At 43.2% G+C, this 27048-nt stretch overlaps 2 protein-coding genes across 10 annotated transcripts in view; one reads left to right on the top strand and one right to left on the bottom strand.

Annotated features, from left to right (window-relative positions):
• Positions 1 to 27048, bottom strand: part of LOC137300622 (volume-regulated anion channel subunit LRRC8A) — a 103206-nt gene that overhangs the window by 39684 nt on the left and 36474 nt on the right. The window lies entirely within an intron of this gene.
• LOC137300626 (kynurenine--oxoglutarate transaminase 1-like) overlaps positions 1 to 27048 on the top strand; it is a 31015-nt gene that overhangs the window by 501 nt on the left and 3466 nt on the right. For 3 of the 8 annotated variants that reach the window (XM_067969818.1, XM_067969819.1, XM_067969815.1), the window contains exons 2-12: positions 7047 to 7146; positions 12750 to 12808; positions 13395 to 13536; positions 14873 to 15022; positions 16244 to 16330; positions 17591 to 17716; positions 20400 to 20520; positions 22433 to 22509; positions 23219 to 23308; positions 26183 to 26369; positions 26874 to 26950. In XM_067969818.1, coding sequence (XP_067825919.1) covers positions 7075 to 7146; positions 12750 to 12808; positions 13395 to 13536; positions 14873 to 15022; positions 16244 to 16330; positions 17591 to 17716; positions 20400 to 20520; positions 22433 to 22509; positions 23219 to 23308; positions 26183 to 26369; positions 26874 to 26950 — 1188 coding nt within the window. In that variant the 5' untranslated portion in view covers positions 7047 to 7074. Of the gene's footprint in view, position 1; positions 67 to 6995; positions 7147 to 12749; positions 12809 to 13394; positions 13537 to 14872; positions 15023 to 16243; positions 16331 to 17590; positions 17717 to 20399; positions 20521 to 22432; positions 22510 to 23218; positions 23309 to 26182; positions 26370 to 26873; positions 26951 to 27048 lie in introns of those variants that run through there. The other 5 variants (XM_067969822.1, XM_067969817.1, XM_067969816.1 and 2 more) reach the window with 5 other exon arrangements.

Here is a 27048-nt window from a genome sequence, read left to right on the forward strand (position 1 = left end):
ATTGCTGAGGTTGGAAGTTATATCACTCGCAACAGGGGAGACCAGAGGAGTAACATTTGTGATCAGGTTACAAAAAAAGCCCATTCAAACATCCATCGTGCTTGAGCTGCGTTGATTGATTAACATTTTTAATCAATCCTTTAATTTAAGGAGGTCATTCACGCAACTATTGTAGCGTTGGTGAGAAGTGGTTTTGCTTCGCACCAATTGCTGCAGTTGTAGTCTAAATGCAATCCGAATTCAAAGTTGGGCACTGACCTCACACCCAAGCAAAGCCGAGTTAGACTCCCTGGAATAGAGGGTGAGAAGGTTGGTTCTCAAACAAGCGTACTGAGCTTGAATAAAGGAGACTATGATGGTATGAGGGCGGAATTGATTAAAGTGGACTGGGAAAATAGATTAAGGGGTAAGACGGTACATGAGCAGTGGTGTTCATTTAAGGAGTTATTTTACAACTTTCAAAACAAATATATTCCACTGAGGAAAAAAGGGTGTAAAAGAAATGACAGCCATCCGTGGCTAAGTAAAGAAATTAAGGATAATATCCGACTAAAAACAAGGACATCTATGGTAGCCAAACTTAGTGGGAGGATAGAAGATTGGGAAGTCTTCAAAAGACAGCAAAAAGTAACTAAAGGATTGATTTAAGAAAGGGAAGATAGATTATGAAAATAAATTAGCAAAAAATATAAAAACAGATAGCAAGAGTTTCTATCATTATATAAAAAGAAAAAGGGTGGCTAAGGCAAACGTAGGTCCCTTAGAGAATGAGACCGGGAAATGAATGGTGGGAAACATGGAAATGGCAAAAATGCTGAACAAATATTTTGTTTCAGTCTTTACGGTAGAGGACACTAAGAATATCCCAACACTGGACAAAGAGGGGGCTCTGGGGGGGAGGAGCTAAATACGATTAAAATCACTAAGGAATTGGTACTTAGTAAATTAATGGGACTCAAGGCGGATAAATCCCCTGGACCTGATGGCTTACACCCTAGGGTCTTGAGGGAAGAGGCAGTGGGGATTGTGGATGCTTTGGTAATAATTTTCCAAAATTCTCTGGACTCGGCAAAGGTCCCGGCAGATTGGAAAACTGCTAATGTAACACCCTTATTTAAAAAGCCATGATGTGGAGATGCCGGTGATGGACTGGGGTGGACAAATGTAAGGAATCTTACAACACCAGGTTATAGTCCAACAGTTTTATTTTAAAATCACAAGCTTTCGGAGATTATCCCCTTCGTCAGGTGAATGAGTGAAAGGTTCTCAAATCGCATATCTTATATTAGGCTGGGACACCATCACACCAATCAAAAGGTGTCATTGGTGTTCAAACAGGCCAGTCACGGAGAACAGTACGTCCCAGGACACTGAATATACATTGTGTCAATTACACAGACAGAGAGAAAGAGACCCAAATGACAGAGAGAGTATTAAAAACAGATAACTTTTTTTTCCCCTTTTGCTGGTGGAGTTACGTGTAGCGTGACATGAACCCAAGATCCCGGTTGAGGCCGTCCTCATGGGTGTGGAACTTGGCTATCAACTTCTGCTCGACGATTTTGCGTTGTCGTGTGTCTCGAAGGCCGCCTTGGAGAACGCTTACCCGAAGATCGGTGGCTGAATGTCCTTGACTGCTAAAGTGTTCCCCGACTGGGAGGGAACCCTCCTGTCTGGTGATTGTTGCGCGGTGTCCGTTCATCCGTTGTCGCAGTGTCTGCATGGTCTCGCCAACGTACCATGCTCCGGGGCATCCTTTCCTGCAACGTATGAGGTAGACAACGTTGGCCGAGTCACAGGGGTATGAACCATGTACCTGGTGGGTGGTGTCCTCTCGTGTGATGGTGGTATCCGTGTCGATGATCTGGCATGTCTTGCAGAGGTTGCCGTGGCAGGGTTGTGTGGTGGCGTGGACGCTGTTCTCCTGAAAGCTGGGTAATTTGCTGTGAACGATGGTCTGTTTGAGGTTGGGTGGCTGTTTGAAGGCGAGTAGTGGAGGCGTGGGGATGGCCTTAGCGAGGTGTTCGTTGTCATCGATGACACGTTGAAGGCTGCGGAGAACATGGTGTAGTTTCTCCGCTCCGGGGAAGTACTGGACGACGAAGGGTACTCTGTTGGTTGCGTCCCGTGTTTGTCTTCTGAGGAGGTCTACGCGATTCTTCGCTGTGGCCCGTCGGAACTGTCAATCGACAAGTCGAGCGTCATATCCCGTTCTTAACAGGGCGTCTTTCAGCGTCTGTAGGTGTCCATCGCGTTCCTCCTCGTCTGAGCAGATCCTGTGTATTCGTAGGGCCTGTCCATAGGGGATGGCCTCTTTGACGTGGTTGGGTTGGAAGCTGGAAAATTGGAGCATCGTGAGGTTGTCCGTGGGCTTGTGGTAGAGTGAGGTGCTGAGGTGCCAGTCTTTGATGGAGATTTGTGTGTCCAAGAAAGAAACCGATTCTGAGGAGTAGTCCATGGTGAGTTTGATGGTGGGATGGAACTTGTTGATGTTATCGTGTAGTCTCTTCAGTGATTCTTCGCCGTGGGTCCATAGGAAGAAAATGTCGTCGATGTATCTGGTGTATAGCGTTGGTTGGAGGTCCTGTGCAGTGAAGAAGTTGTGCTCGAACTTGTGCATGAAAATGTTGGCGTATTGGGGTGCGAATTTGGTCCCTATGGCTGTTCTGTGTGTTTGGGTAAAGAACTGGTTATCGAAGGTGAAGACATTGTGATCCAGGATGAAGCGGATGAGTTGTAGGATGGCGTCTGGAGATTGGACCAGTTCCTGGACCAGTTGAACCAGGAACACTTCTCACCACGATGGACGTCTCGGCACTCTACACCAGTATCCCCCACGACGATGGCATCCCTGCAACAGCCTCCGTACTCAACACCAACAACAGCCAATCTCCAGACGCCATCCTACAACTCATCTGCTTCATCCTGGATCACAATGTCTTCACCTTCGATAACCAGTTCTTTACCCAAACACACAGAACAGCCATAGGGACCAAATTCGCACCCCAATACGCCAACATTTTCATGCACAAGTTCGAGCACAACTTCTTCACTGCACAGGACCTCCAACCAACGCTATACACCAGATACATCGACGACATTTTCTTCCTATGGACCCACGGCGAAGAATCACTGAAGAGACTACACGATAACATCAACAAGTTCCATCCCACCATCAAACTCACCATGGACTACTCCTCAGAATCGGTTTCTTTCTTGGACACACAAATCTCCATCAAAGACGGGCACCTCAGCACCTCACTCTACCGCAAGCCCACGGACAACCTCACGATGCTCCACTTTTCCAGCTTCCACTCCAACCACGTCAAAGAGGCCATCCCCTATGGAGAGGCCCTGCGAATACACAGGATCTGCTCAGACGAGGAGGAACGCGATGGACACCTACAGACGCTGAAAGACGCCCTCGTAAGAATGGGATATGACGCTCGACTTGTCCGTTTTTAATTCTCTCTCTCTCTCTTTCTTTCTCTCTCTCTCTCACTGCCATTTGGGTCTCTTTCTCTCTGTCTGTGTAATTGACACAATGTATATTCAGTGTACTGGGACGTACTGTTCTCCGTGACTGGCCTGTTTGAACACCAACGACACCTTTTTGATTGGTGTGATGGTGTCCCAGCCTTATAAGATATGCGATTTGAGAACCTTTCACTCATTCACCTGACGAAGGGGATAATCTCCGAAAGCTTGTGATTTTAAAATAAAATTGTTGGACTATAACCTGGTGTTGTCAGATTCCTTACATTTATTTAAAAAGGTTCGTAGACAGAAGGCTGGAAATTATAGACTAGTTAGCCTAACATCTGTGGTGGGTAAAATTTTGGAGTCTATTATTAAGGAGACAGTAGCAGAACATTTGGACAAACATAATTTAATAGGACAAAGTCAGCATGGGTTTACGAAGGGGAAGTCATGTCTGACAAATTTGCTTGAGTTCTTTGAGGACATAACGTACAGGGTGGATAAAGGGGAACCAGTGGACGTAGTGTATTTAGACTTCCAGAAGGCATTCGACAAGGTGCCACGTAAAAGATTATTGCTCAAGATAAAGAATCACTGGATTGGGGGTAATATTCTGGCATAGGTGGAGGATTGGTTATCTAACAGGAAGCAGAGAGTTGGGATAAATGGTTCATTCTCGGATTGGCAACCAGTGGCCAGTGGTGTTCCGCAGGGGTCGGTGCTGGGTCCCCAACTCTTTACAATCTATATTAACGATTTGGAGGAGGGGCCGAGTGCAACATGTCGAAGTTTGCAGATGATACAAAGATGGGAGGGAAAGTAGAGAGTGAGGAGGACATAAAAAACCTGCAGGGGGATATAGACAGGCTGGGTGAGTGGGCGGAGATTTGGCAGATGCAATACAATATTGGAAAATGTGAGGTTATGCACTTTGGCAGGAAAAACCAGAGAGCAAGTTATTTTCTTGATGGCAAGAGACTGGAAAGTACTGCAGTACAAAGGGATCTGGGGGTCCTAGTGCAAGAAAATCAAAAAGTTAGTATGCAGGTGCAGCAGGTGATCAAGAAGGCCAACGGAATGTTGGCGTTTATCGCTAGGGGGATAGAATATAAAAACGGAGGTATTGCTGCAGTTATATAAGGTATTGGTGAGACCGCACCTGGAATACTGCATACAGTTTTGGTCTCCATACTTAAGAAAAGACATACTTGCTCTCGAGGCAGTACAAAGAAGGTTCACGCGGTTAATCCCAGGGATGAGGGGGCGGACATATGAGGAGAGGTTGAGTAGATTGGGACTCTACTCATTGGAGTTCGGAAGAATGAGAGGCGATCTTATTGAAACATATAAGCTTGTGAAGGGGCTTGATCGGGTGGATGCGGTGAGGATGTTCCAAAGGTTGGGTGAAACTAGAACTAGGGGGCATAATCTTAGAATAAGGGGCTGCTCCTTCAAAACTGAGATGAGGGGAAACTTCTTCATTCAGAGGGTGGTAGGTCTGTGGAATTTGCTGCCCCAGGAAGCTGTGGAAGCTACATCATTGAATAAATTCAAAGCAGAAATAGACAGTTTCCTAGAAGTGAAGGGAATTAGGGGTTACGGGGAGCGGGCAGGAAAGTGGACATGAATTTAGATTTGAGGTTAGGATCAGATCAGCCATGATCTTATTAAATGGCGGAACAGGCTCGAAGGGCCGATTGGCCTACTCCTGCTCCTGTTTCTTATGTTCTTATGAATAGGTAGTCCTGTTTTTCTTCAACTTCAAAGGCATTTTGGACCTGGACGCGTGACTTACATGCCCATAGATTTGGCATCGACGTGAACTGTACTGATTTGCACTGCTGCTAAATTTGTAATGCAAAAATGCATTGTGCAAAAAAAAATTTGAATGATTTCATACTTGAAATGAGTAACATTTCATCAAACATGAACCAAGAGCAGATTTATTTCTAATAAAGCACTTCAATGCACAAATATAAATTTAGAAATATATACATTCATTTGCAGATGCGTTTACAAAAAGCACATGCGTAGCTTTTCATAAACTTACTATTTGTAGGATAGCATTTTACAGAGTCATTCAGTTCCAGTATATGAAAGAGAATCAATATAAACATGAGAGTTTAGACAAAGAAATCCTGCTGAAGACAGTAACACCTGAGTTTTTATTTTCCCTAATTGAAGGAAGATGATGTAGTATCAGTAGGAAGGCATATAAAAGAAGTGCAATTAAATTAAGACACAGTTGCCAATGGTGAGAAGAAGGGAGTGGGGGTTGCATGAGGCCAGAGTTGGAGGAATGCAGAGTTCCCGAAGGGCTGTAGGAGATTACAGAGATTGGGGACGAGGCCGTGAAGGGATTTAGACATGAGGATGAGAATTTTCAATTGGAGGCGTTGCGAGACCGGGAGTCAATATAGGTCAGCTAGCACACGGGTGATGGGCAAGCGGGACTTGGTGCGGGTTAGGAGACGGGCAGTAGAGTTTTGGATGAGCTGAAATTTATGCAGGGTTGAGGATGGGTGGCCAGCCAGTAAAACATTGTCATCTCCAGAGCTGACTATTCCAAAGTTGACTATTCCAAAGGCATGGATGAGGGTTTCAGCAAACGATGGGCTCAGCCAGAGGCAGAGATGGGCAGTGATATGGAGGTGTAAGTAAGCGGCCTTTGTGATGGAGAGGATATGGGGTCAGAAGCTCAACTCGGTCAAATAGGACGCTGAAGGTGCAAACAGCTTCAGCCTTTGACAGTAGATAAAGGGGAGTAAGGAGGGTGGAATCAGTGGCGAGGGAACATTTTGTGGGGTGGGGAGAGGCAAGAAGACGATGGCTATTTCTTCCTGAAGAATAATGATTTACTCACCAGTTTTCTCTCAACATTTCCTGAAGGCGTTCTCCCTTTTCTGGAGTATAGTTTAACGAGCATCAGATGCCCTGTTGTACCTTATCCGAGTGGCCATTATTCGTGCATGAAGCTTAACTGTGAGTGCTGACAGTGTGGGGGGCACTCACTTAAAAGCTGTCTTTTGATAGCTATTAAACTATTCCAGAGATATTCAGTATTATGCAAAATAATTGGCTAGAAATTTAGGGAGGCTCTTTTTGCTAAATAAAATGAAAAGTATTGTAATTAATTCCCTGCTATTTACCATTATTGTAAAACCACATTTATCTAAAAATATTTCTATGACAACAACAACTTGCATTTATATAGTGCCTTTAATGTAGTAAAACATCCCAAGGTGCTTCATAGGTGTGTTATCAGACAAAATTTGGAAGATATAATATATATATATATATATATATATATATATACACACTGCTGTTCAGTATATACTTAACCCAAATCTATGCAAAGTTATGAAAATCACTGTTTCAGAGCATGTTGTAACAGAAACATTGTACCAAGATTCATATTTTGTGTTATTGTTCATGGTATATTAAAAGGGAAGTGTTTTCTGCTGAATATATCAATAATTATAAGGCTATTCAGTATTTCATACTTTCATTTTTAGCAGATGATGGTCAGAAGATCGAGTGGATTTTAACAGTCTTTATATGTACAGGTTCCTAGTTACAGAGGAGATAGCTGATATGCTTAGGAGACCAACCCAAACAATCATTAGAAATAACAGCTTGATCAACAATATTTTGCACATGAAAAAGGTGAATAGTTTTCTTTCTGCAATTACTTAGCTATGAAAAGTCGAGTAGCAGTAAAGGAAGGAAGATGTCTCTAGAAATGTCTTGAAGTGTTTCATGTATAAGTGAGGTGACTAATGTAGGAAAACACGGCAGCCATTTTGCACACAGCAGCATCCCATATCCAAAGGATGACATCCTTGATGATGAAGCATTCCTTCAGTAGTGCAGTGCATTGAGTCTAAATTATGTACGCAACTTCTAGAGTTGGGCTTTGCCTTCTAAGTGCTGTATTGAAAACTTATATGACTGTTCAGAAATTGTTTGTATTATCTTTGCTCAAAAAATATTCAAGTTAAAGGCTACCTTTGGGGAAAAAAAGGAGTATTTTAAGTGTTAATTCAGTGATCAGCATTCCAGACAGAAATAAAAAAAACACAATACTGGAAATACTCAGGAGGTCAGTTAGCATCTGTAAAGAGAAAAGCCAGGTTATGATGTTTTGGGTGCGTATCCTTCGTCAGACAGGGTATGATGTTTTGGGTGTGTACCCTTCAGTCTGATAACAACTGTACTGATCAGGCTGATTGATGAGTTGTTTGAGGTCATTCATGATAACAGTCATTTCTGCCAGTCTGATCAGTAGAAGAGAAGAGGAGGAACCACTGTTGATAGTGAAGATTGAGGACACTGAAAATCATGATTTTTCATCAGAGGAGAATTCAGAGATGAGAAGTTCAGTTTTGTTTGACAAAGTTGAAAAGTTCTAGAGCGTTAAGGTTAGTGGAGTGGTAGAGACAATTGATGAATTTAGTGATGAGTGGTTGAAGTCAGGTGACTCAAGAAAGCCAAAGTGTACAGCAGGGATATTAGAGCAAATGTAAGCATGATACCTTCTGCAAGGTTAGAATGGCATAGAGTAACAAGAACTAGCATTTATATTGTGCCTTTAGTGAAGAAAAATGACCCAAGGCACATCAGGGTGAAGTGTGCATTGTTCCCTGTTGTCAGCCAAAAATTCCCTGGCAGACTACTTCCATTCCCCTTTTTGCCAGGTGATGCTCCCTGTTTCTTAGCTTTACCTGGCTTTGTAATGCCCACTACCCATTCTCCTCCACTTTTCATTTCATTATATCTTCATTGCTAGCTCACTGATGCTTTTTCTGACTAGGTGCCAGCTTGGCTCAATGGTAGCACTCTCGCATCAGAGTCAAAAGGTTTCTGGTTCAAGCCTCACTGCATAACTTGAGCACACTATCTAGGCTGACACTTCATTGTAATACTGAGAGAGTGCTGCATTGTCAGAGGTGCCATCTTTTCGATGAGACATTAAACTGAGATCCCATCTGCCAATTCAGGTGGATGTAAAATACCCTATGGCACTAGTCAGAAAAAAGCAGGGTCCTGGCCAACATTTATCCCTCAATCAACACCACCAGAACAGATTAACCAATTACTTGTCTCATTGCTGTTTATGGGACGTTTCTTGTGCAAATTGGCTACAGTGATTGTCTACATAACAATAGTGACAGTGATGTGGCGATGCCGGTGATGGACTGGGGTGGACAAATGTAAGGAATCTTACAAAACCAGGTTATAGTCCAACAGTTTTATTTGAAAATCACAAGCTTTCGGAGGCTTTCTCCTTAGTCAGGTGAGTGTGGGATTCCACGAAAGGTACCGCATATATAGTCAGAGAACAATGCCTGGTGATATACAGGTAATCTTTCCAACTGCCTGTTGTCAAAGCAATCAAAGGAGTCGAATAGTGTTCAGACAGAGAGACATCACATACAGGACTACTGAATATACAAACTGTCAGAACCCAAAGACAGACAGACAGACAGACAGAATGATCAGTTGTATTAAAAACAGATAACTTTTTTTCGCTGGTGGGGTTATGTGTAGCGTGACATGAACCCAAGATCCCGGTTGAGGCCGTCCTCATGGGTGCGGAACTTGGCTATCAATTTCTGCTCGACGATTTTGCGTTGTCATGTGTCTCGAAGGCTGCCTTGGAGAACGCTTACCCGAAGATCGGTGGCTGAATGTCCTCGACTGCTGAAGTGTTCCCCGACTGGGAGGGAACCCTCCCGTCTGGCGATTGTTGCGCGGTGTCCGTTCATCCGTTGTCGCAGTGTCTCTCCAATGTACCATGCTCCGGGGCATCCTTTCCTGCAACGTATGAGGTAGACAACGTTGGCCGAGTCACAGGAGTATGAACCATGTACCTGGTGGGTGGTGTCCTTTCGTGTGATGGTGGTATCTGTGTCGATGATCTGGCATGTCTTGCAGAGGTTGTGTGGACGCTGTTCTCCTGAAAGCTGGGTAATTTGCTGCGAACGATGGTCTGTTTGAGATTGGGTGGCTGTTTGAAAGCGAGTAGTGGAGGCGTGGGGATGGCCTTAGCGAGGTGTTCGTAGTCATCGATGACGTTGAAGGCTGCAGAGAACATGGTGTAGTTTCTCCGCTCCGGGGAAGTACTGGACAACGAAGGGTACTCTGTTGGTTGCAGCCCGTGTTTGTCTTCTGAGGTGGTCTATGCGATTTTTCGCTGTGGCCCGTCAGAACTGTCGATCGACGAGTCGAGCACCATATCCCGTTCTTACAAGGGCGTCTTTCAGCGTCAGTTGGTGTCCATTGCGTTCCTCCTCATCTAAGCAGATTCTGTGTATTCGCAGGGCCTGTCCATAGGGGATGGCCTGTTTGACGTGGTTAGGGTGGAAGCTGGAAAAGTGGAGCATCGTGAGGTTGTCCGTGGGCTTGCGGTAGAGTGAGGTGCTGAGGTGTCCGTCTTTGATGGAGATTCGTGTGTCCAAGAAAGAAACCGATTCTGAGGAGTAGTACATGGTGAGTTTGATGGTGGGATGGAACTTGTTGATGTTATTGTGTAGTCTCTTCAGTGATTCTTTGCCGTGGGTCCATAGGAAGAAAATGTCATCGATGTATCTGGTGTATAGCGTTGGTTGGAGGTCCTGTGCAGTGAAGAAGTCGTGCTCGAACTTGTGCATGAAAATGTTGGCGTATTGGGGTGCGAATTTGGTCCCCATGGCTGTTCCGTGTGTTTGGGTAAAGAACTGGTTATCGAAGGTGAAGACATTGTGATCCAGGATGAAGCGGATGAGTTGTAGGATGGCGTCTGGAGATTGGCTGTTATTGGTGTTGAGTACTGAGGCTGTTGCAGCGATGCCGTCATCGTGGGGGATACTGGTGTAGAGTGCCGAGACGTCCATCATGGTGAGAAGTGTTCCTGGTTCAACTGGTCCGTGGGTGCTGAGTTTTTGTAGGAAGTCTGTAGTGTCGCGACAGAAGCTGGGGGTTTCCTGTACGATGGGTTTCAGGATGCTCTCGACGTATCCAGAGAGGTTCTCACACAGGGTTCCGTTGCCTGATACGATAGGACGTCCGGGTGTGTTGGCTTTGTGTATCTTTGGGAGGCAGTAGAAGTCTCCCACGCGGGGAGTACGTGGGATGAGAGCACGTAGGATGCTTTGAAGGTCTGGGTCGAAGGTCTTGATCAGTTTGTTGAGCTTGGTGGGTGTGTTCTTTGGTCGGATCTGCGGGTAACCGTCTGTAGTGTTCCTGGTTGTCCAGTTGTCGGTATGCTTCTTTGCAATAGTCCGTTCTGTTCTGTATGACGATGGCTCCTCCTTTGTCCGCTGGTTTGATGACGATGTTGCGGTTGGTCTTGAGAACGTCGATTGCGTTGTGCTCGAGTGACATTCTGGACTGTCTTGTGAGTGCGGCTGATGAATCTGGCATTGACGCATCTCCTGACCATGAAGAAACCGAAGAAGAGTCAAACTGGACTCCTCTGGAGGGTCGCTGCCCTAAGCTTGACATGTATGCTCAAGCTGTCAGGAGATGCGTCAACGCCAGATTCATCAGCCGCACTCAAGACAGTCCAGAATGTCACCCGAGCACAACGCAATGCCATCGACACAGGCTGCGGAGAAACTACGCCATGTTCTCCGCAGCCTTCAACGTCATCGATGATGACGAACACCTCGCTAATGCCATCCCCACGCCTCCACTACTCGCCTTCAAACAGCCACCCAACCTCAAACAGACCATCGTTCACAGCAAATCACCCAGCTTTCAGGAGAACAGCGTCCACGACACCACACAACCCTGCCACGGCAACCTCTGCAAGACATGCCGGATCATCGACACGGATACCACCATCACACGAGAGGACACCACCCACCAGGTAAATGGTTCATACTCCTGTGACTCGGCCAACGTTGTCTACTTCATACGTTGCAGGAAAGTATGCCCCGGAGCATGGTACATTGGCGAGACCATGCAGACACTGCGACAACGGATGAACGGACACCGCGCAACAATCGCCAGACAGGAGGGTTCCCTCCCAGTCAGGGAACACTTCAGCAGTCAAGGACGTTCAGCCACCGATCTTCGTGTAAGCGTTCTCCAAGGCGGCCTTCGAGACACACGACAACGCAAAATCGTCGAGCAGAAATTGATAGCCAAGTTCCGCACCCCTGACTGGGAGGGAACCCTCCTGTCTGGCGATTGTTGCGCGGTGTCCGTTCATCCGTTGTCGCAGTGTCTGCATGGTCTCGCCAATGTACCATGCTCCGGGGCATCCTTTCCTGCAACGTATGAGGTAGACAACGTTGGCCGAGTCACAGGAGTGGTGGGTGGTGTCCTCTCGTGTGATGGTGGTATCTGTGTCGATGATCTGGCATGTCTTGCAGAGGTTGCTGTGGCAGGGTTGTGTGGTGTCGTGGACGCTGTTCTCCTGAAAGCTGGGGAATTTGCTGCGATCGATGGTCTGTTTGAGGTTGGGTGGCTGTTTGAAGGCGAGTAGTGGAGGCGTGGGGATGACCTTACCGAGGCCTCAACCGGGATCTTGGGTTCATGTCACGCTACACGTAACCCCACCAGCGAAAAAAGTTGATCTGTTTTTAATACAACTGATCATTCTGTCTGTCTGTCTTTGGGTTCTGACCGTTTGTATGTTCAGTAGTCCTGTATGTAATGTCTCTCTGTCTGAACACTATTCGACTCCTTTGATTGCTTTGACAACAGGCAGTTGGAAAGATTACCTGTATATCACCAGGCATTGTTCTCTGACTATATATGCGGTACCTTTCGTGGAATCCCACACTCACCTGACTAAGGAGAAAGCCTCCGAAAGCTTGTGATTTTCAAATAAAACTGTTGGACTATAACCTGGTGTTGTAAGATTCGTTACAATAGTGACAGTGACTATGCTTCAAAAGTAATTAATTAGCTGTGAAATGCTTTCGGGCATCCTAAGGAAATGAAAGGTACTGTACAAATATAAGTTCTTACTGACATTGTGAGCTTGCTAAGGATGGCCCTAGGTTTGTTACCCTTTTCATATCCTTTTTATATCAGATATTCTGGAATTTATAATCATTTATTCTAACTAATGTGTGGATTATAGTGCCACTAGCTCAGCAGAATGTTGCCTAGTTCTGCTGTCTTCTGCAATTCCATTGACAGTGTAGTGTTGCAAATATATCACCAATTCTTCTGTGTGTTGTTTAGTTGTGATTTGGTGCTGTTTATTATTTAATTGCTTGCTTTTGATATATTTGACTATTGTAAGTAAAATCTGGTCTCTATGCATTTTGCAGGAAAAGATGTCCCATCAGATACATTCTCGGAGAATTGAAGGACTAGACAACAATATTTGGTAAATTGATGTCTAGCTTACAGGGCTAATTTTCTGACTAGAAACTGGCATCGAGGAAGCTTGCCTGCTGCCAGATTTCAGTGGATGGAATATCATGGAGCAACACGCCTGCCACTTTACGATATTTGCTGGCAGTGGCAAAATTCCTCACACCGTGTGTGTACTCAAAAGAAAAAAATTATAATGCAAGGGTGACTCAGTGTTCTTTTTATAGCTTTAGGGCTGCTTTAAATTTGTTTATTGTTTTAGAATTTTTAAAAAACTTAGTATGTTTCAAAACAGTACATCTAAGGACAAATAGAGTGTACCAGAGAGGGTGCTGCAACTCAGTTGGCCTTTGGGGGGGGAGTTGCAAAATGGAGGTGATCATGTTGTCCAATTTTATGGGAGAGAAAAATCTGAGGTTGGGTTTACCTGGACCACACTTGTACCTGTTAGCAGTCAGTTATAAAGCAGAATTACTGGAGATGTTTGTTACCGAGTGACCTGCTCCCCTCACAGCAGGTAGTTGTGCTGAGTACTAGGGAGAGAGGTGTGAAAGCAGGTAAAAAGATTTCTGATTTGTGTTTCTTTCCAATGGTTTCAGGATAGAATTTACAAAGCTTGCTGCTGACTATTCAGTTGTCAACCTGGGACAGGGATTTCCTGACTTCTCACCTCCGAATTTTGTAAAAGAAGCTTTCACGAGGGCTATAAACAGTGACCTGAACCAGTATACCAGGGCGTTTGTGAGTATTTATCTCTGATAATGCAGCAAAGCTCGGGATCACTCAGTGCACTGGAGCCACATATTGAACTAACCTTGAAGGGCAGCTTTATAGTGCGTCGATAAATGGACCATATAAACTTAAAGCAGTGCTCCACTGGAAAGCTTGTAGCTGACACCCTGCTCAATGTTCATCTTAAGAACACAAAATGATCGGGTAATGGAATACTAGACATCAGGTTTAACAATCCACTGACTTTTTCATTGAGCTAAGTAATAACTAAAAATCTTAAATTGCTGTGCAGTCCTTCTTAAACCTCTTCTGCCTCTCCATCTCCCATTCCTTCTTTAAGACCCTTGTTAAAACCCACCTCTTCGACCAAGCTTTTGGTCACTGCTTCAAATCTCTCCTTTGGCCCGGTATCCATTTTTCCCCTTGCGCCTCTGTGAAGTGCCTTGGAACGTTTTTCTGCTATGTTATCAGGAGGAGTGATGTGCTCAAGAACCAGTGTCTCAGATCTACCTTAAAGCAATTCCAACTGCTTATTTTTGCCTTTTTAGACATTTTTTTTCCTCTCTCTTTCCCTGTATTTAACTCTGGTTCTGGCAATATGTCAGAATAGGTGGGCTGTGAATTCGTGCCCACAGGTATGTGGAGCAGCAGATCTCCTGAGGACTGCAAGTAAAAGTGAGGTAGTCAGTAAGTGGTCCCTGGGCCATATTATAAATGTCACTGGTTTACAATCTGGTAAGGGGATTACAATGAGATACGTTGGTGTTTATGGTACTGGGCTAGCAACCCCAGAGAGCATAAGTTCAACACCCAGCAGGCAGTTGTGAAATTAGTAATTTGTGAGCTCGAACAAGAATAAATGACCATGAAAGCTGGATTGTCATAAAACCTCTAATTCACTAATGTCTTTCAAGGAAGAGCATCTGCCACCCAGACTGGCCTACACAAAATGTGATTGACTTAGTCCCCTCTAAAGTAGCTTAGCCAGTTGTAAAATTCAAGGCAACTAAGGATGAGCAATAAATATGGTTTTGCCAGTAATGCCTATATCCTGAACAAATTTGGCTCTGATTTTAACCAATGAGACTATGGCCAGATGGATTTTGTGTGCAAAAAACACATGTACATAAACTAAAATATATACTTTTTTCTAATAATTACTTTACACAAATGATAGTATTAATTTTTTCCAACATTATATTTTTTAAGGATTTACTAACCAATGAGTTATTTTCATAAAGTAATGGTCATTTCTGGTGTAGCCTAGCTTAACTAATGTTGGGCCCTTCAGTTGTATTTCCATCATGCTGCATACATTGTTCTCTCTTTCTTTACCCCCTTTCAGGGTCACCCCCCACTAGTGAAGATCCTGGCAAAGTTCTTTGGGAAATTATTGGGACAAGACATTGATCCATTCAGCGAGGTGCTAGTGACGGTTGGGGCGTATGAGGCCCTGTTCTGTTTCTTCCAGGCACTGATTGATGATGAAGATGAAGTAGGTGGAAATTGTTGATGTAGAGTAGTTGGTATTAATTTTTATAGAAATTTTCATTGCTGTTGATCCTTTTTTAAACTGACACTCCAAGCTTTTAAATTAACCAAATTAAAGTTTTCTAATTATTGGATTGTACTTGAGCCAAATTTAGTTTATTATCTATACATGGGTTTAATGAAGGCTGCTATTAATTAGCCCAAAAATGTTTTTTGGTTTCCTGTAAACATTGCATACTGTGTGGTCTGCATGCACAATGCATTTTTCTTTTATAAATCAAGTATCTTTGTTTTAAACCAGTGCTGATGATATCATGGGGAGCCCTGCTGAGAAGAGCATATGGAGCCTGACTCTGTGAGAATATAAAAGCATCTTTAGTTTTCTATCAGTTCAATCTGGTCTCCTTCCGTTGGCTGCAATTCACAGTTTAAACAAGCCCAGTTCCCTTATCAGAAGCGACAAATATAAAAGCACCATAGATTATTATCGGTAGATGTACAGACACACACAGCTGCAGCTTCCCATTTTAATTCACTTAGTTGGTTCAATATCTCCTCAAATTTTGAGGATTTTTCTCAAAGAACCTTCTTTCTATATGGTGGGATTTTGTGGTGTTTGCACAACTAGTAAAGCAGCTCACTTCTGAGTTCCAACATCTCTAATAGTTGGTCAGGTTTATCTGTGGAAAATTAACTTGCATTTTGGATAATAAATGAACAGAAGCCATTACCTTCTCGTAACACTTAGCTCCAACAGTATAGCTTCACTACAATTAATTGCTTGTTCATTTTACACCATAGACTATTTTGTTCAGCTTATTAGATAGTTTTTACAATCTATTTTCAGTCCTATATTTTGTAATAATCTTTAACTAGGAATTGCTAATATAAAAAAGCAGAGCTGAATGACCCAATGCAGAAAAAAGAAACATTCTCACAACACCACAGGCAACGAGTAAAAATGAACGACCAAAACAACCTCCATTGAAAAGCATTTCTCTCCAGCTTCTTCAACGGCTCAGTTAGTAAAATGAGAGTGTAATTCAGCTATACAGACCAGAAGCTACCAGATTCGATTCCTAGTCTGTCTGAGTGAGCTGATCTCAACATCAGCTGGGTGGCAGTAGCAGTGCCACAATTAGCTTCAGTGCCCTGGGTTAGGGAGGGGAAAAATCAGCCAGGATTCCCAGTCTTGATTCAAACCAGTTTCTCTGTTCCAATACAGGTGATTATTATTGAGCCTTACTTTGACTGTTATGAACCTATGGTGCGAATGGCAGGCGGCCGGCCAGTGTTTATACTGCTGCATCCCGTGAGTTTCTGCAGCCAATTCGAGCTGGTACCAACTGATATCGTATTTAATTAATAGAATGATAGTACAATTCATGCCTCATCTAATATGTTTATGTTTTGTAAATCATGTATAATATTCTCCACTCACTGAAGGAGCACTCAACAGACTCTGAAGAATCCTGAACAATGTATAATTAAAATTTAAAAAGTATAGAACATTCTAATTCAAAAATCCTCCACGTGCAAGTGTTTTCCTGTTACAAGCCAGGAATGAATGCCAAAGCTGATCCTGTACACTAGTGAGGACATGACACAAGCGGCTGATCCAGCGTTGCTGTTCTCAAAGTGCTATGTTTGATGTAAAATAAGGAGCTTGGATCTTTAGATAAGATGAGATCCTGCCGTTCTGCAATTCAGGGACAGACATAAACACTCCCATGGTAACCAATGATTCTTACCCGTAGCACCAACTGATCATACACTGCCAACTTTGTTAGGGAATGGATCAGGCTATTGTAAACACCAGATTTAGGGATTTAACTAGCGAGCTAGTTTCTCTGAATTTTTTAGGTTGCCTTTGCCAAAGGCTACGTTCAACTCAGACTCTGCACTAATAGTTGAAATAGCAGCAAAAGGCCTGTGACAGGTGACTGCTGCTCATCCTTTGAGCCTACAATATATGCTGCAGCATAAGAACAGCAAATTTCAAAAATATTCTTGTTGCAGTAGTTTTCAGATTGTCCATGGCCAACTCAATTGTCATTAACTTATAGTTTCTCATTTCTGGCTCAACCTCAGACATCAATCTTCTGCACATTTTAGCTGTTTAGCATTGGTAATCACAGGTGCACCTGCTGCATGAAATGGTTCTAGACCCTGCAAATAAGCTTGAGGGCACTCTTGTATTATCTTGAATACATTCTCCTCAGAACTGAACTCTTAGGCAATGTCATTCTTCTCTTATTCCTAAGTATTCTTGAGATTATCTGCAAGTCACCACACAGTTTTGAATTTAGTGTCTGAAAGACCATTTAGGACTTCTGCTATTATTGCCGTAGATATCATAAATTATATCCTTGAGCAGGAATGTCATTTTTTACTACAGTATACTCATTTGTCTTTGCATAACTTCTGTAAAACCCTTTTCCGAGCAGCACCAAAAGCAGATGCAGGAGTTAAGTACTGAATTGTGCAGATAAGATGTGGGGATTCCTGTTTGGGCAATGCAGAAATACCCTCTACAGGTTACAAGTTAAAAGATTACCTATTGTTCTTTCAGAAACCAGTATCTGGAAGGTTGATGACCAGTGCTGACTGGGTATTGGATCCTGCTGAACTAGCAAATAAATTCAGCAAACATACTAAAGCAATCGTCATCAATACTCCAAACAACCCTCTTGGCAAGGTAAGAGTGAAGAGGAATTGTGCAGTTGCAGGCCGTCTTATGAGAGCTGCTGGTGATTAAGGTGCTTATTCTACGTTTTTTTTGTTGTGGATTCAAGTCCTAATCCGAGAATAAGCCTGCTTCCTACTTGGAGTTGTTTAGATCTTCATTAGAGTACTATCAGAATCCTTAAGGATAGAATATCTCACTCATTAGACCAATGTCAGATGTCGACATCTATTTGATGGACAGTTGACATTCTACGGTGTTTGAATTGGAAAGCCTGTTAATATAAATCATTGTGGTGTAATAATTGATGATCTACTAAATGCCATACTGTTTAAACATTTAGTACATATATACTGTTACTTCATTCTCCTGTGGCACGGCACACAGAGAGGCAAGACCAAGTGCAGGGTTAGAGGATGGGGGATAATTGGACAAAGAAGGGGAGGGAAAGGAAACAGGTAGGGGAGGCTGAGTTGCTGCCTGATTCACGCGGCAAAGTTTACCAGATGCTGCTTGGAAGGATCCAGTTGCAAAGATATTGGCCGTTGTGATATTGATTGATACAGACATTGCTTTTCTTCTGGTGGAAGTGGGCTGCAGGTCTTCAGAAAGCAGTTGACATATCTCCCCAGTTGTCTCCAGGGGGGTGTACAGTCTCCTGAGGCAGTTATGTACCGAGAAATCTAAGTAAGACCATCTTGGTCTGTAAACTCTTGAGTGGGTATCTACATGTAGGAAACAAGCATCTTCTGTGATACCTCAGTTTCACTTCGTCTTATCTAGCCAATTTCCTCATTCTCACCCTCTTCAAAACATAGAAATAGAGGGATTCTCAGTGAGAAATCCAGTTCCACAGTCCAAAACTGTAATTTCTGCCAACCTGACTAAATAGGGCAGAAAAAGTGCTAACAGAACCTCGAGAGTACCAACCAGCTAAAATCAATTTGCAGACAAATTGCAATTAACCTTTACCTCCCACAAACAAAATGTCCTTCTCAACGCAGTATTCACCTTGGGGGCACTGCTGTGCTACTCATACTGCCATTTATATAGTGGCGGTTTTACTTGGGGTTGGGTTTGGGCTGGAAGTTGGGGAAATGCAGCAGTAGCATCGACCGTGCCTAACTGATTCCATTTTAAATATGGCGGTGCAGGCTTCTAGCAGACATTAAAGGAGAACGGTGTATTTTGGGGAGGAAAATTTCTGTGCAATTCTTTGGAGCAGATTTGAGGTGGTGGGCCCTCCTGCCCCACTTTATTCAGCTTAGTCCTCCAAACCTGCTTGAAAATTGCCGGTACTTCAAAGGAAAATCCAGGCCATAAACTCTCAGTATAAAATAACTATTTTGTTAGCAGCTTGGGTGTTACTGCAATTAGCTGAAACTTTAACAAAACCTCTATCATAGCACCACCTACAGGCGTAACAGGGACATTCGACATAAGAGTTTTCAGTGCATTTTGAAATGGAATGTTGTGATCCACCTACCATTTTTAATATATAATAGATGCTACAGTCACTTTACAAAACATCAGAGATCTGTATTGGTAATTTATATAGATTATACAGAATTTATATACCTTCCTCGTCTCCATTTTGACTCCTTGAATCCAATATTGGACTCTCAAAAATTGAAATGGGAGTTTGAATGGATATTTGGTTTCAGAATCCTAGTGAACAATGCTTCACATGGGCAGACTGTGTGTTTACAATTTACCTACAATTCAGTGACCATTACAGACCTGGTTAAATTTAATGACCTTTAGACTGTCTTTACAACTTGCCTACAATTCATGACCACAATGGTGAATTAATATATTATGGAACAGTTTCCTTAAATTGGAATGAGTTGTATTGTTAAAATAAACCTCCTCCATATCTGTTTCCTAACACCAGAATTAATCTACGTTAACAATTTAATTTGGTTGTTATCAGTGTGAGACAGACAACCAGACTGGTTTTCAGATGAAGGCTCACTAGCTAAAGAGTTCCCATCTGCCTGTTCCAGTGGTTCAGGTGGATATTAAGGACTAGCTCCTTGGCACTAGTTGAAGAAAAGCAGAGTTCTCCTGCCATCCTGACCAACATTCGTCCCTCAATGAGCATTACCAAAAAGTAGATTAAATAGTCATTCATCTCATTGCTGTTCGTGGCACCTTGTGAGGAAAATAGCTGCAGCATTTGACTACTTAACACAAGACATTTCAACAATAAGTAATTATGTAAAGCGCTTTGGGATGTTCCTGAGCTATGATGAGGTGTTCTACAAATGCAAATTCTTCTCAATAGTTCAGTGACATGGTGTACTCATTGCCTGTGTCTTTTTGTCACAAAATGCGATACTGACCAAAAAAACCAAATTTTAGGAAAATGAAGGCTGCAGGTTGTGTTCAGACATTTTTTGCTTGTAGTTGGCCAAACAATCGTATCCACTTTAGCCAGACATGCTCAGAATGAGGATTAAATGACGAGTGGAAACAAAAATGTTCTGGCATGCTACTGACATTCCTCTCTAATGAGTAAAAGGAAATGGAGTCAGTTCTGTGACCTGACTGGAAAGGGGAGCCACAAGAAGGAAGAAAGAAAAAATAATCTAGCAGGACAGAGTACAAAGAAAGAAAGAAGGAAGTTTAGGTTGGTTTCCATCTACTTCAAACATATTACTGAACAGTTGCTCTTTGTTTTACCCCAACTTAGGTTTTCAAACGTGAAGAGTTGCAGGTGATTGCAGATCTCTGTGTGAAACACAATGTGGTGTGTATTAGTGATGAGGTGTACGAGTGGCTGGTGTATGATGCTAATGAGCATGTGCGAATTGGTAAGAAAGCATCATCTGTAGAATCTTAGCCAAATATGTATAAACACCAGTAGTTCTAGAATGAGAGAACCTGATTTTAACATCAGGTTTACTTATAATCTCTCATTTCCATGTTACTTCAAGCTTAAGAGTTCAAAGCAGTGTTATCCACTGTCGACCCATAATCGCACAAGAGGAGTATAATGAGAGGTCATCAGATTTCATTCCTCTTGTGTGGATGTTCTGTTCACACTAGACTTTTCTGTGACCAGCTGAAAACTGAAAAGTATCACCCGACTCCTCCATCCAAAAACCTACTTTCCTTCTTTCTGTTAGTGCCAACTACCATCTTATCTCCAACCTCCCCTTCCTCTCGTCCTTGAACGTGTTTTTGTCTTCCTGTCCGAAGCCTAGATTTCCCATAAATCCTTATTTGAATCTGGCTTCTGTCCTCCTCACAGTACTGAGATGATATAAATCATGAACAACATCCTCCGTGACTGTGACCAAGATGCTTTATTCATTCTCTTCCTCATCAACCTCTCCACAACGTTTGACACGGTTGACCACACAATCCTCCTCCAACACCTCTCCTCCGTCGCCCGAGTCAGTGGGATCGCCCTCATATGGTTCTATTCCTACCTATTCAAACAGAGCCAGAGCATCTCCAACGAAAGCTCTTTCCTTCCCTAAAGTGTCACCTCCAGAGTCCCCTTAGGATCCATCCTTAGCCCCCTCCTCCTCCTCAGCTATATGCTTCCCCTTAGCAACATGATTCTCATACACAGGGCTAGCTTAGGCTGATGATACCCAGCTCTATCTTTCCACTACCTCTCCGAATCAACTGCCTATGTGCTGTCAGACTGCTTGTCTGACATCCAGTCTTGGATAACTACTTTCAGCTCAACATTGGGAAGATTGAAGCCCATTATCTTTGCTCCTGCCACATACACCACTCTTTTGCCACTGATTCCAATCCCGTCCCTGTTTAAGCTGAACCGGACTGTTGGCAACCTCGGCATCCTGGTTGACCCTGAGCTGAGTTTCAGAACCCATATCCTTTCCATCACTTAGATGCTTACTTCCACCTCCATAACATCGCCCGCTTCTGCCCCTACCATACCCCATCCACTGTTGAAAACCTTACAGATAGCAGCATCATCTCCAGGCTCAGCTACTTTCCTTGCTGGCCTCCCATCCTCCACCCTTCATAAATTCCAACTTGTCAAATACTCTGCTACACGTATCCTGTTCCATACTAAGTCCCGATTATCTGTCACCCCCTTTCCTGGCTGATCTATATTGGCTCCTGATCTCCCAGTCTCTTCATTTTAAAATCCTCATCTTTAAATCCCTCCTTACCTCTCCCTTTATCTGTAATCTTGCCCAGCTCTACATTTCATCCTGAACATTCCACACCTCTGACTCTGGCCTTCTTCACATCTCTCCCTTCCTTTGCCCCATCATTGGTGGAAGAGCCTTCAGTCACCAGGGTCCTATTCTCTGGAATTCCCTCCCTCTCACCCCCTTTAAAAACCTCATCTAAACCTATCTTTTTGACCAGGCTTTCAGTCACCACTCCTAATCTCTTTTAATAAATAATTTATATAGTAGTTTGATGCAATTATTATCTCTGTGAGTGAGTAGTAGCAGATTTACCACTAATTGGCTTGTGGTAAAAATGTTACTACCCATACTCTTGGGTAGTATTGCTTGTGAGGTTCAACTCTGGGCACAGAGCCTTGCTAACAGCAATCACGATTTGGAAAATCAGGACTACACAGTTGTAGCCCTAGTTCCACCATCTCACTCCCTGCTAATGAGGCTCCTCACCAGAGTGGAGACTCGCAAAAATTACCCCCTTAGTGTCTCTTCCCTCCTCCCATACACACATACACCTCTGATTTGCTACTGTTTGTGTTCCTATTCCTAGCCAGCCTGCCAGGGATGTGGGAGCGGACAATCACTGTTGGAAGTGCAGGAAAAACCTTCAGTGCTACAGGATGGAAGGTGAGCCGGAGAAGGTTGTCAGAGAAATTGAATAATGCAATAACTAACTTTAGTGCTAATTCATCATAGTGCAATTCACTTATATTGTATATAATGTCTGGGCAACTGCTTACAACAGACAAAATCTTCAATCCCTAACTAAACAATAGTAAATCTATTCTGATGAAATCAGTTCTGAAAAAGGGTCATTGACCTGAAATGTTAACTCTGTTTCTTTCTCCACAGATATTTCCAGCATTTTCTGTTTTTATTAATAGTAAATATATTCTTTAGAATGAATGCTAATGCACTTTTAACCAGAGAACTAGCACCTATTGTAAGCAATTAGTTTGGTTTGAGATTTGGAATCAACTATCAACTCTTTTCTGATGCTTTCTGTTACTTTGGCTGAACTGGCTTGAGCTATACCAAACTGGACCAGTTGAGCTGGAGTTGCAGCAGGATTTGGGATCAGCTGCAATGTGATGGGATAATCCTGGTGCAATAAAGTTGATCCCGAATCCCAGTATGTCAAACTATCTGATCCAGTGCACTGCTGTTCAGCTACAGTAGTTAGAAACATCAGAAGAGAGTTAACATAAAATTAAACTTCAATACTGGGAACATTGGCTGTTGTTGTGTTGTTGCACCCAACCACATTACAACTGGATATTCTGCATATTTTCTGGTTACAGATGTTGAGATGTTCTATCTAACTGGCTTATTATAGGTTGGCTGGGCAATTGGACCTAAGGACATCATCAAGCACTTACAGACTGTCCATCAGAACTCAAACTACCATTGCGCCACTGGAGCACAGGTGAGAAGTACCAAAAGGATTGCTTTTCACATGTATGTATAATGGTGAATGTTTTTGGTTTTCTACCCATCGAGGTGAGGAATGATATGCCGTGTAGTAGAGAGCTTGCCCTGCATTGTCCTAATAATGCACCTGAGGTTCTCATTCAGAAGGGTTGTCTCCCCCTCCCCCTCTCCCCAACTAGTACAGCATTGGTGAGACATTTCTATAGCTCCACTGTCAAAGAACATAAGAAATAGGAGCAGGAGTAGGCCATACAGCCCCTTGAGCCTGCTCCACCATTCAAATCAGATCGTGGCTGATCTTCAACCTCAACTCCACTTTCCTGCTCAATCCCCATATTGTTTGATTCCCCAAGAGTCCAAAAATCTATCTATCTCAGCCTTGAATATACTCAACAATTCAGCATCCACAGCCCTCCAGGGTAGAGAATTCCAAAGATTCACAACCCTCAGTGAAGAAATGCCTCCTCATCTCAGTCTAAAATGGCCGACTCCTTATCCTGCGACTTTGCCCTCTAGTTCTCGACTCTCCAGCCAGAGGAAACAACCTCTCAGCATCTACCCTGTCAAGCCCCCTCAGAATCTTATATGTTTCAATAAGATCACCTCTCATTCTTCTAAACTCCAGAGAGTATAGGTCCATTGTACTCAACCTCGCCTCATAGGACAACCCTCTCATCCCAGGAATTAATCTAGTGAACCTTCGTTGCACCGTCTCTAAGGCAAGTATATCCTTCCTTAGATAAGAAGACTAAAGCTGTACGCAGTACTCCAGGTGAGGTCTCACCAAAGCCCCGTAAAACTGTAGTAAGACTTCCTTTTGTACTCCAACCCCCTTGCAATAAATGCCAACATGCCACTTGCTTTCCTAATTGCCTGCTGTACCTGCATGCTAACTTCTTGTGTTTCTTGTGCCAGGACACCCAAGTCTCTCTGGACATCAACATTCAATAGTTTCTCACCATTTAAAAAATGTTCTGTTTTTCTGTTCTTCCTACCAAAGTGAATAACCTTACATTTCCCCACATTATACTCCATCTGCCACCTTCTTGCCCACTCATTTAACCTGTCTATATCCCTTTGCAGACTCTGCATCCTTCTCACTGCTTACTTTCCCACATAGTTTTGTATCGTCAGCAAACTTAGATACATTATACTCAGTCCCTTCATCCAAGTCATTAATATAGATTGTAAATAGCTGAGGCCCAAGCACCGATCCTTGCGGTACTCCACTAGTTACGGTCTGCTAACCTGAAAATGACGCATTGATCCCTAATCTCTCTTTTCTGTCCGTTAACCAATCCTCTGTCATTGCTAATATGTTAGCCCCAACCCCATGAGCCCTTATCTTGCGTAACAACGTTTTATGTGGCACCTTATCGAATGCCTTTTGAAAATCCAAGTATACCACATCCACTGGTTCTCCTTTATCTACCCTGCTAGTTATATTCTCAAAACACTCTAATAAATTTGTCAAACTCAATTTCCCTTTTATAAAACCATGTTGACTCTGTGTAATCATATTATGATGTTCTAAGTGCCGTTACCACTTCCTTAATAATGGATTCCAGCATTTTCCCGACGACTGATGTCAGGCTAACTGGCCTGTAGTTCCCTGTTTTCTTTTTCCCTCCTTTTGTGCTTTGTCTGCTTTGTGACTTCTCTGGCCCATGTTGCTAAATTCAGAACAAACTTAAACATATTCTTTGCTGGATTATTTTAGTCAGCCAGGAGTCTTGAGGTGTGAAAATCCAACAACAGGCTTATGAGTCTCTAAAGCAGGCTACTGAGAAATTCACACATGCGGAGCTTCCGTTTGCCTGATGTGCAGTGGAAAACCTCTGCCTGTAAGGATACACCCCACTTACCTAAACCCAAGGTATTCAGCCAGCATGTGCCACACTAAGTCCCACTTGCCAACATCTCCCATCTTCATCGATCTACACAGGCTTCCTGTCCCCTACCCATTGGATTTAAAATCCTTGTCTTCAACTTCAAATCCCTCAGCAGCCCCGTCCTACTCTCTGCAATCTCCTATATCCTTACCTCTCCCATACCCTCCAACTGTCTGATTCTAGCCTTCTGTGCATCCTCCCCCTACCTCTGTTCAACCATTGATGGCAGAGCCACCAGCCACCTCAATACCTTTCTCTGGAACTCCCTCCCTGAAGTTTTCCACCTCTTCTCTCCCCCCTCCATTTTAAAAACCTTTTGAAAACCAAACTTTTAGTCACCTCTCCTAATTCTCCCACCTCGACTTGGCATCTATAACTTAATTTCTTTTATATATTTATTTTTCAGCCCCCCCCCCCCCCCCCCGCAAAAAAAAATTGCTTTGGAATGTTTTCCATGCTAAAGGTGCTACATAAATGGAAATTGCAGTTAGGTGCAGGTTGACAAGAGCTAATGAACTCAATTGTGAGTAAGCATACGCTGGAATTTAATCAGCTAAAACCACACACCACTGGTAAATTTGTCCAGTTAAGACCACCTTACCCACAAGAACATTGAGTTGCAGAATTATATGTAGGCAAGTGAGAACAATCCCAGCCCCCAGTGTCAGGTCTACCCTTCCGGTATCATCAATGAGCCATACTGGCTGGTCAGTCACCGACAGCTCCCTCGAGTACTGTGGACCTTCTGGCTGAGGTATCGGGTTACTGAATTTACCACAGATTAGTTCCAATCATCCATTGGCAGGTGTATCATCTTGGACCCAACTTGATCCCAAAGAGACTCGAGTTACCTTCCTCCCTACCTCCCCCCAAGGAGGTTAGTCATCATTTGGAAATGGCTTTTGAATCTAAAATGTTACACAGTTAAACTTCATTGAAGTAGACTGCACTTCTTAAAAAAAGTTTTCTGTTCTCAGCAAGCAGTAGCAGAGGGATTTGTGAAAGAATTTGGACGTCTGGGAGCGCCGGAGAGTTATTTCATCAGCTTACGTCAGGAGCTGCAATTGAAACGTGATCGGCTTGCTGCCTGCCTCACTTCTGTGGGGTTAACGCCAGTTATACCAGAGGGTGGTTATTTCTTGATCGCGGACGTCTCAGCTGTCAGTGAGTAACAGGTTTCTTTATCACAGGGAAAGTACAAATCATATAAGCAGACTGATGGGATTTGCTGTTTTCTATGATACTCTAATCTCTAATGTCTGGGCAGAGTGCAATATGGAGCAAGTGTAGCTGTTGTTCCAGAAGCCACGTATCAAATACAATTTTAGGTAGAAAAAGGGAGCAAAAATACATGGTCTCCATTTGGTTTTGATAAGTTTTGTTTCTGAACGAGACATCCCGTTATTTTTAAGTTATCATTCTCCCTATACCATGCACTGTACGTGGCCAAGAGTATGGTGATCTGTTCCATTGCTGTCATAAACCTGGCTGCTAAGATGCACATGAATCATCTCCTTTCTCTCTTCACCTCATCCTGTGGAGAATGTCTGTCCTCCACTGGTGTTATTTTGAGTTATACACTATACATTAACACAATAAAATGGACTTGGAAAGGATTATATTTTGTGAAGTGGCTGACTTTCTTGTTTTTTACCTTTTTCCTATCAGAAGTTGACCTGCCAGACTCCACCGAAACTGAGCAGCCATTTGATTACAAGTTTGTGAAGTGGCTCGTAACCAATAAGGTGGGTAGCTGTGAAATGAGAGAGTTAACTGTGTAAAATTGAGGACAGCTGACCAGAATTTGTTGTAGTTCACTACTTCTCCTGAATGTGAACAACCT

Source organism: Heptranchias perlo, chromosome 31 (genome assembly GCF_035084215.1).
Source record: "Heptranchias perlo isolate sHepPer1 chromosome 31, sHepPer1.hap1, whole genome shotgun sequence".
Lineage (NCBI taxonomy): Eukaryota > Metazoa > Chordata > Chondrichthyes > Hexanchiformes > Hexanchidae > Heptranchias > Heptranchias perlo.